General features: G+C 40.5%; 1 protein-coding gene across 1 annotated transcript; it reads left to right on the forward strand.

Annotated features, from left to right (window-relative positions):
• Nucleotides 1–2,460: 2,460 nt before the first annotated feature.
• Nucleotides 2,461–10,405, forward strand: lcat (lecithin-cholesterol acyltransferase). The gene is made up of 7 exons (XM_072386702.1): nt 2,461–2,873; nt 4,862–5,018; nt 5,217–5,332; nt 5,476–5,571; nt 6,374–6,598; nt 8,258–8,453; nt 9,718–10,405. The coding sequence occupies exons 1-7, from the start codon at nt 2,723–2,725 to the stop codon at nt 10,073–10,075; spliced, it is 1,299 nt and encodes a 432-aa protein (XP_072242803.1). The 5' UTR covers nt 2,461–2,722; the 3' UTR covers nt 10,076–10,405.
• Nucleotides 10,406–10,913: the final 508 nt, after the last annotated feature.

Here is a 10,913-nt window from a genome sequence, read left to right on the forward strand (position 1 = left end):
CAATCGACTGATGCAAAAGTAGGTCAGCAGTGGCAGGATGCTATTTTTTGCTGATAATTATTTAGAATTATTCATTTAGAAAAAAACAGCAACCTTGTGCACATAAACTTTACAAAATCTGAGACTCAAGCCAGTGGATTCTGAGTCAGGCCTCTCCTTCCTGGAGTCCGATATACTGCACAGGATGCAGGACATTAGTTTTTACTGTTTCTGGTGACAAAATATCCAGATATTGGGATGTTTTTAACAAGCTACCTTTACAAACTGTCTGATATTGTGTTTAAAAACACAACTATCTCATTTCCAATCAGTACTTAGATGTTTCAGCGGTGAATTAAATGTTCATGGCTTCGACAGGTACATTAAAAACATCGATCTCACAGCCTAGATTGTTTACTCAAATAATGGGAACAATCCTTTATCAGTACATCTAAAAGCTTAAAAGGTCAAATATTCTGTAGCAAAAGTTTTATAATCAAACGTAAATGTACAGATAATCAACCATCTGCACATATGTACATACATATGTAGTCAAAATAACCAGAATTAGACAAGTAATAAACAACTTTGGCTCAAAGTTTGATATTTAAAAAACAGTTTGAAATGTTAGTCAAATATAAAATGACAAAAGGAATAAAAATACCAACTGAATGCAACACATTTCTCCTCCAGCTGATGAAAAGAGAAACACTCCTTTGGGGTAGCTGATGCTTAAAAGTCAGGAATGACTGTTTTCTGGTATTAATTTAGACTTATTCTTTGCATAAGAAGTATTACAGAAGAAATAGGTTTTACCAGCTCTCAGAGTATCCAACTATCAGCAGATATTAGGCTGAAAACATCATTAACTCCTTGTTAACATAAAGCCTCTCAGTCTGAGTTTCAGGAATACCTTAAAGATCTCATAGTTGGATACTTTCCCAACAGAGCACTTTGCTCTCAGACTGCAGGTTTACTTGTGGTTCCCAGAGTTTCAAGAAGATCTGGACTGAAGGTCCAGATGCATCTCTCAGGTCCTGTCAGGTCTTTGCTGGATTTTTTCCTCTTTCTTAAGGACATCACTTTCAGATCCTGTTCATCTGCTGTAGATAGTTTTTTAGGCCTGACACTTCTTCTTTTGTCCTCCACTTGTCCAGTTTCCTCAAATGTTTTAAGGACACACTGCACACCATGCTGAGATATGCCAAGTTTTCAGCTAATAGCTCTTTGGGAATCACCTCAATGCTGCAGAAAATCCTATTTTCTGTCTGTCAAACTGTGTTTTCTTTGCTGTTTTTCATAGATGCAACTAAAGAAATGGGAACAAATGATGTGTCTTTGTGACAGGCTGCTAGTAACAAAGTGCCTAAAGATCCAGTTTAAAATGGCTTCTTTGCTAAGTTGTCTGTTATGTGTCGACACAACACTGGTTCATCCCTTGAGTTAGGAGCCTTTTTCCTGCCTGAATGATTCATAGCTCAGAGTTAAGTAGCTTAACAAAGAAAAAACATTCCTCTGAAAATGCTCAGGTGCAAGGACTGAAAATGAGAGAAAAAGCAGAAAATGTCCAAAGAAAAATCCTGAAAGAGCTTCAGAAAGCTGCAGAACTGCTGTTCAGGACACTTTAAAATAAAGCAAAACCAAAATATAATATAAGTGATGGTGACTCTTTGAGAATCGTCTTATTGGCACATGAATACTATTCTATGCCTGTAAAACTGCTGATGCACCTAAAGAAAAACGCACTTAAACAAAATGCGCTGTTTGATAAAAGGACTGAAAATAATTAAATAACAGCCAAAATTTGAAATGTTTATACCTTCAAACCCTTTAAAAGTCTGGCTGCTCAGAAGCAAAACATAAAGAAATGAGAAATGGACCAAGACTTCTGTAGACTATTTAAAAGAGGGTTCAAAAACCTTCAAGCACCAGTTTATGACTGGAAGTTTCGACATGCTTTCTGACAAGCTTCAGTTTCATATGTCGTCGTTTAATCTTCAGAGAAACATATATCATGAAAAGATCGGCATTTTTATCAATAAAAAAGCAGCCAGTATCTTGAATAGTTGTGTTTTCAACATGTTGTAGAAATGTGACAGTTCCCTTGTCGACTAATTGTGAATCATGTGAATTTTAATCTCCATTCAAAAGTTGCCATCTCCTTCCAGCAGCTGGAATTGACAAGGGCCGTGAAGGCAGCAGCAGATGGCTGGAAAGTTCTCGCTGTCCGGAGGCGCAGCTGGAATGGAGTGGAAGTAAATCATCTCACGTGTTACTGCACAATCCCACACCAACATCTGTTTAACGGACTGAATCAGTGCCTCATGGTTAATTTAAAGCAAAATTATCTTTTTTTTTATTTGTTAAACCTGAAATGTGTGTTTGTCCTCTCAGAAGGAAAAAAATGTTCTTTCGTCTGCGCTTTCTGTCAAACATTTACATCCTGTTGTGTAAATCAAACCGTGTGATTAGGAGGAATCGATAGGGGGCAGTGAGTAACCTGAGAGTGTCAGCTGGATTTGTTCTTTGTCATAAAACATCTGCTTTGGAGATGAAAATAAGTTGTTTCCTCTGCAGACCAGGCGTGCATCTAGTTTTGCATCACATATGGTAAATATGAGCACTTGTGTGTGAGTGTTACTGCGTTTTTGCGTGTGTGTGCCTGCGTCAGCCTCCGCCTCCAGCTGCGCCCACAGCCGGACACAAAGCCCAGTCCGCCCGCCGCAGCTGCCGGACAGAGACGATGGGGTCGGCGGGACTCTGGTGCTCGCTGCTGCTCGCAGTGTTTCTGCTGGGGCTTCATCACTCCGCTGCTTTCTGGATCGTCAACGTCGTCTTCCCCCCCAACGCCAAACCCAAACTACCGAGCAACAGCACTTCACCGATCATCATCGGTAAGCGCAGAGGCGGGGGAGGAGGTTAATGCAGTTATTTAGTCATAAATCTGAGATGAAGGAGAGAAATATCTGGAGTTTTGGGGTTTAATAGAAAGCAACAGGACTGATGTTTATTCTCCTGCTTTAATTCTTATTTCAGTTTTAGGGGAAAGAAAATTTGGAAAAATGTAAAGATAAATGAGGCATAAACCTTCAGTGAGGTCTTTAATCATATGACCTGATATATTTAGTGTTTCTTCCCGGCTTATTAAGGCTTTAAAGGCATATTTTACCTTGAATCTGCCCTGTAGCCCACTTTGCAAGAGAATTCTCCAATGTTGTCATTTCCCACCAGTTAAATATGATTAACAAATAACCAGAAGTCAGGAGAACAAACAGTCCAGCTGTTATTTGCCTGCTTCTTTCATTTCTTACATGTGACTGTGTTTAAAACGTGGGCTGATTGAGTGTCAGAGTCTCTGTTATCAGAGGTACAGCCATGCTGAAACACCTAACTGTGAGCAGTGTTGCTCCATTGAAGGTGATCAGACAGAGAAGCAGCTTCCCGGGACTCTGAGATAACAGAGACAGTCTGTAACTGTCTTTCTTATCTCCAGTTTTACATAAATGTATCTCAAAGCTTTGGGACGAGTTTCTGCCATCCAAAATGATCTGACACATTACCTACTCAGCTCACTCCACTCCAGCATGAGATCTTTGTACTTTTGGTAGTTTTTGTGTAATCTGGGAATCAGATTATGTTGTTTATTTAAAGACTTTTGCCTCCCACAGATTATGAGTCACAGTCAAATGCTCTTTATGAAAGCATTAAACAACTATAGAGGAACTCCAGGTGAAGGACAGTCACACAGAAGAAAGGTTTAAACAGAAATGAGATCATGTTTGTTAAAATTTCAGCCAATAAGACTGTAGCAAACACACGAGCCACCCCCACTAACACTATTCGAGCCAAATCTTGTCTCGAAGCTTCACTCTTGTCAACGAGACCGTGAAAACAACAGCCTCACATACTGTAACACGTGTCTAAACAGCTTCAATAAGCAACTTAAAGCAGATCTAATGTTTTTAATGACTGCATTTAATTATCATTTTACAATTTGAAAGCACTAACCAGCATTTTTCTTTTCCAAATTTTGTTTTTCTGTCCAACAAACTCTGAAAAGCTCAACAAAACTTACAGTTAACCACCTACCCTGCAAAAAGAAAGAGGGCGAGATTTATGAGGTGTTTGACATCACGTCGCCCTGTCTGCTGGTGTTTATATCATCATAAAAATGTCATGTTTGCAGTTTGTGCCTTCTTTAATTGGTTTAAAAACTAATTTACAACAATGTTTCCAAAAGAAAGTCTGTGTGAAAGGCAAGTGAAAACAGACTGAACTTGATTCTGATGACAGGGGAGTAAAAAGATAAAAAAAGCTGTGAAATGCTCAAAAAGTAACACCCAGAAACATCCCACGAATACAGATCTTACTGTTTATTGATCCTGTTTGGCCTCAGTTAAATCACTAAGCATCAGGTACATGAACAGGTTGAGGGGACGTGCACATGGTCGACGTTCATTTTGAACGGTTTTTGCAGGAATTCGAGCAACTCGTGCTGCCAACCAGATGACGTCTGTTACAGGGAAGGTGTTGCTTATTTCAGCAAAACAAAGCACATTCTGCAGCTCTTCCAACAGCATGGCCACAAAATAAAGCTTATGGAGGACTTTAAAAAAAAAAACACAACAAAATCAACCCTGAAGTATCAAACAGAAGTGGATCAGTTCATCCACATTCTTTCCTGGGAATAAGGTATCATATCCCTGCTCATGGCTAATGAACCTACAGCAGCAGCTTCAAACCAATTTCCAGTCAAGGTTTTGATAAATAATAGTATTTAGTAATGAAAAACCCATCAGAATCCTTCTGTATTTGTACATTTGTTGCATGATTAGCTGTTTAAACAATGCTGTGAAGTGTGTTTGTGTGCTTGTGTCTTCAGTTCCGGGAAACTTGGGAAACCGCCTGGAAGCTAAAATAGACAAGCCGAAACTGGTGCACTGGATGTGCTACAAGAAAAGCGAACACTGGTTCCCTCTGTGGATCGACCTCAACATGTTCATGCCCGTTGGAGTGGACTGCTGGATCGATAACATTAGGTAAAGCTGACTGCTCCCACAGCTGGTTGCGTCATTTATGCATCTGTCAGGATTACTGTGCATGATGAAATCTCCCATCTGCTGTGATCCATCCCCCCAAACATGAAAAATATTACAGAGGAGACCAAAATATTTGTGTTCTTTTGGCCTGATTGGACAATGTTTTTGCCAGAGCTGAAATGTCCGTGTTTCCTCCAGACTTGTTTACAACAGGACGACTCGACGGTCGTCCAACTCGCCAGGTGTGCAGGTGCGGGCGCCAGGATTTGGGGAAACGTACTCCGTAGAGTTTCTTGACTATAACAAACTGGCTGGTGAGTGAAATTCCTCCTAACTGCTTCATTTTACTGCTGCATTGTCATCACTGAATAACAGAAATGTCTCATGGTTTCATAAAAGCAGCCATCTCTTTTGAAACATCCCTTAAACTGAGTGAATCTGCTGCTGTTCCTTGCAGGTTATTTCCACACGATGGTGCAACATTTGGTCAACGTCGGCTACGTCCGAAATGAGACAGTCCGGGGAGCCCCGTACGATTGGAGATTAGCTCCCAGTGAGTAGCAGAGCCCACACTGTTACTGCTTTACATCCAGTACACAATATGTAAATGTGCAGATGTGTTTTGCTTTGTTGTGTTGGAAATAAGTATAAAAAATGATGGAAAAAGAGGCCAGCAGACTAACACATTTTGAAGTAAGAATGTCCTGTAGTTTGTATGATCAATTATTCACACTTTGTGACTTATAAAAGGCATATTCTACTTAAAAAGCGCTGTAATGACAGGGCTAACATGCTGCTCGATCTACTAAGGAAGTCAAATATGTGTACGAACAGCAGCTTATCTACACATCCAGCACACATAGCTCAACGTTAGCATTCATGTGGAGCTCCTCATCCTGGGATTTGACAAAGCTCTAATATCAGCTCCTGAAAGGGTACATTAGCACTTCTAATTGCTTATGTTGTCTGTGGTTTGGTGCTGAAAAGTCAGTTTAGTGGGATAAATATTGGGAAGCTGAACAGAGAACAACGAGAGACCATTTATACCCCGTGGTGGAGGCGCACGCTAACAACTGCAGACAACCCTGTGATCTCTTGTGTTTTGTATCAGACAGCAACATAGATCGGCTTCTCCACCATATTCGTGTCATGATCCATGTTTCATAGGATCCAAAGTTAGTTTACACCCCAGAGAGCAGGATGAGTTATCAACATTTTCCAAGAAAGTACAGACTTTAAGATTTTAGTACAAAACAGCTCTTCTGTGCTTGTGGAAGCTTATTCTCTCATTCTAATGGCCTTTAATGTTTCCTGTGCAACACAAATAACCCTTCCTGCCGTCCCTCCTCCCGCAGATGAGAACGCAGAGTACCTCACAAATCTACAGAACCTGGTTGAGGAGATGTACGAACAGTATCAGAAACCCGTTTACCTGATCGGACACAGCATGGGTTCCCACTACGTCCTCTACTTCCTCAACCACCAGCCTCAGGCCTGGAAGGACAAGTACATCAGGGGCTTCATTTCCCTGGGAGCGCCGTGGGGGGGCGCTGTGAAAGCACTCAGAGTCCTTGCCTCAGGTAATGCCAAAATTAAGACAACTGGCAGAACAACAGTAAAAGGTCTTCCTTTACATCAACTTTCATTTCAGAAACAAAGGTTCATATGTACAAAAAGACCAATATCACATTTAAAAGGTATCATGTGTTACTTAAAGGGGAACTCCGGTATTTTTAAACTTAGATCTTATTTCTGGCATGAAATACATTTATCTACTCACGAGAACAGTTTGGTGAAAGTCGGCGTCCTTCAGAAGATATTCAGATTCCTCGAGATCCATATAATGGAGTGAACGGGGCTTAGACGATGCAGCCTCTAAATAAGGCATTATCTGTCTTTATTTCACCAATACTTTAAGAAGAATGAATGAATGAACGTGTACTATAGCTCTGTTAGCTCATAGCTGCTGTGTTGTTGTTATTGGCGGCTATCGGGGGGCTTATAGAGGGCTTTCTACACACTCGTCTACTGGGATGATGTCATCGACGCCCGCCGCTGCAGCACAGCTCATTCACTCCGGTAAGAATGTCCATCTTACTCAAAGTCGTCGTTCACGTTGTCAAAATCTGATAAATATCCTGCCATGTTGCACAAAACTATCAGCAGCAAACTCTGTGTGAAGTTAGCCGACTGTCACAGAGCACGGAGTGAATAAACTGTGCTGCAGGGGGGCGTGTGGATGAAGTGGTCCCAGTAGAGTGCCTGTGTAGAAATCCCTCCGTTAGCTCTCCTATAGCTGCAAGTAGCCACATAACAGCAGCTATGAGCTAACAGAGCTATAGTACACGTTCATTCATTCATTCTTCTTAAAGTATTGGTGAAATAAAGACAGATAATGCCTTATTTAGAGGCTGCATCGTCTAAGCCCCGTTCACTCCGTTATATGGATCTCGAGTTATCTAATTATCTTCCGAAGGATACCGACTTTCACCAAACTGTTCTCGGTGAGTAGATGAACGTATTTCATGCCAGAAATAAGGTTTAAAAACACCGGAGTTCCCCTTTAATTTAAAGCTATTACAATTTAATTTTTAGAATCAAACAGAAATTTGTACATAAAGTTCCTGAATACAGCATGAAAAGTAGGAAGATTGTTTGAGACAATCGTGTGGCTTGCTCCATCCTGTAAGTTCGATTATAAATGCCACCTGTAACTCTTTAAGTTTTTACTTTACTATGACGGCACCACAAAGGCGCTGTATAAAAGAAGGGGTACAATAAGCTCTGAAAGGGGTGATTTTAACCTCATCTGTACACGTATGAAATTTACGTGCCGGCATATTTGCTCGTGGATACAACTTCCAACACTGGATGTAATCATCCTGAGTATATGACCCAGATATCTTTCTTTGTTCATCATCATCAGCATCCGGTCCTCCTCTGTTGAGGTGATGATGACAGATCAGTCAATCAGAGTTAAATACGATGTTGTGCTGCTCAGCGTAATTGTAGACTCAGCAGCTGTTGTAAACCAGATCTATAAGGCTTGCATACGATGTCTGATGCTACAGTCTGCCATCATGTATCCTTCACATCTTTTATTATCTTTATTACAACTGAAAATATAAAAAAATTACCATTTTAACCTAATACAGCCACCATTTACATAATTCCTCCTGGTTTAGCATCAAGCAACTATTCGTAAACCTGTGATGTTTTTTACTCTCTGGTTATTGCAGGTGAAAATGACGGCATCCCGATGATTTCTAACATCAAGATCCGCGAGGAGCAGCGGATGGTAACAACTAATCCCTGGATGCTGCCGTCTCAGGATGCCTGGCCAAAGGACCATGTTTTCATCTCCACGCCGACCTTCAACTACACCAGCCGGGACTACGAACGCTTCTTTAAGGACATCAGTTTCGAGGATGGCTGGTAACTACTAGCTTCTGTTTTCTTTCAGAGCTTTGAGTAACAAAAGCTGGACCATTACCCATCTTAGATTTCAGTGAATCCCTCTGACCGACTTGACTGACGAATGAATGAACAGATGAAGTGGTCCCAGTAGAGTGCCTGTGTAGAAATCCCTCCGTTAGCTCTCCTATAGCTGCAAGTAGCCACATAACAGCAGCTATGAGCTAACAGAGCTATAGTACACGTTCGTTCATTCATTCTTCTTAAAGAATTGGTGAAATAAAGACAGATAATGCCTTATTTAGAGGCTGCATCGTCTAAGCCCCGTTCACTCCGTTATATGGATCTCCAGTTATCTAAATATCCTCTGAAGGACGCCGACTTTCACCAAACTGTTCTCGGTGAGTAGATGAATGTATTTCATGCCAGAAATAAGGTTTAGGTTTAAAAATACCGGAGTTCCCCTTTACGCAGCTGGATAAGACGAGGAGCAGAGTGAATAAAGACTTTAAAACAGTTTGTTTTACAGCCCGAGAATGAGAATTCCTTTTCCTTTTGTCCTCTAAACGAAGGCCAAAACTCTTGGAGCAAACTTAAACAACCCTGTTCGGCGTATTTCTTTTTGCTTTACAAACAGTCTGAACACTGAATCAGTACATGAAAGAAAATGTTTAAAGTCCGACAGAGATGGAACTAAATGTTTACAGACACACCAAAGCTATTAAGCTTCCGTATCGAGTGAATTCTGTGGCAATCGACTCCGTGTCTGCATCAGGCTTCAGTGGAGAGCTGAACGCTGTTCAGCCCAGATGTGGTTATATTCACACAATCTGAAGGGCCTCACAAAGCGTGAAGCTAATTTACTGTTTATCTGAAGCAGGTCAGTCATTTAAAAATATCGGAATTCCCCTTTAAACAGTTCAAAATCCAAAGGTAAAATCCATAAAATAAAATAAATGGTTAATTATAAGGTAAAGAAAACGTAAAATAAATCACTTTGTTCAACACTGCAGCTTTAACAGTATTTTGTAGTTTTGAGTTTGTCCCATACAGCGATTTACAGTTTTTCTTTTTTATCAAAGAGCTCCAGCGTTACCTGCTCAGGTTGTTGTACGTGCACATGCCCGATGTGAAAATAAGTTAGAATAATGACGACAGTGGATGCTAAATTCTGAAAACAAAGAAGAAAGAAGGGGATAAATTAGCCCATGTCCGTCTATTTTTTAGCTTTATTCTCTCTCAACAAAGTAAAAAGAATAATAAGAACTCATTTTTGTGGTTGCAGGTACATGTGGGAGGACACCAAGAACCTCACCGGTGCTCTACACCCACCTGGCGTGGAGGTGTGGTGCATGTATGGCGTGGGGCTTCCAACTGTCGTAACACACATTTACGACGAGGAGTTTCCCAACCAGGACCCGGTGGACTTTGTTTACGCCGACGGGGACGACACGGTGGACAGCTTTAGCATGGGTCTGTGCAAACGCTGGGTGGGACAGCAGGAGAAGCCCGTCCATGTGACAGAGTATCGAGGGCTGGCCCACCTGGACATGGTGTTCCACGAAAAGGTGCTCAATCAAATCCAGCAAATCCTGGAGGGCAAATCAGATGTTCCCAGAGAGATTGACGTGCGGTTTGATTGATTAATGGCAGGCAAAGCACACAGAGTGCTGTATTCCTACAAAGTTTACTGTTGAGGGTTTTTAAATGTCAAATGAAAATAAAAAAACCTACTTCAGTGCCTCCCTTTTTACTCAAGTTGGTGAAAAAGCTCCAAATCAACCTGGACTTGAGGACAGTTGCACACTGACCGCTTCGTGTAAACTGAAAGATGATAACTTAACAATGTGGGTTTAACCATGGTCTTATTTTATCACTTACAGGCTGTGAATGTTGCTGCGTCTGCTTTATATTATGTGAATACAATGAGACTTGTTCGTAATCAAGGTAAACTATAAATCAAAGTTATTACAGTTGGAGGGAGTGTTTTTCTATGATGGTTCATTTATGTGTCATTTTATTGCAATGTTATGTTACCATTTTGGTTTGTGTAACTTATAGATTCCCACTCAAATCAGTGTTATCTTTTAAGTTTATGCACAGTCCATATACACAAGTTTCTTTTTTAAGTATGATTTCTTTATGGTTTATATATTGTGAAGGGAAACTTAACTTTCAGCAACTTTTCACATTTAGATTGTCTATTTAGATAGCATTCAAATATGCTAAAGAAATGAAAGAAGTTTTTTTTTTGTAATTCCACAAAGAGAATAAAGGTTTCACAAACCACAAACTGTGTTTTGAGTCTTTATCCTTTATGGGACACTGTAGTCATTTGTTTAAGGTGGTATAGAAAAAGAAAAAGCACCGAAATTTCACTTTTTTACATTTTCACAAACTGAACAAAGGTTTCATAAATCACAAACTGCCTTTTAAAGAATTCCTGCCCTCAGTGGGATGATTCCGAACAGATTTGATCAG

This window comes from Leuresthes tenuis, unplaced genomic scaffold, assembly GCF_036924035.1.
Source record: "Leuresthes tenuis unplaced genomic scaffold, fLeuTen1.0.hap1 SCAF_5, whole genome shotgun sequence".
In the NCBI taxonomy this organism is placed as follows: Eukaryota; Metazoa; Chordata; class Actinopteri; order Atheriniformes; family Atherinopsidae; genus Leuresthes; species Leuresthes tenuis.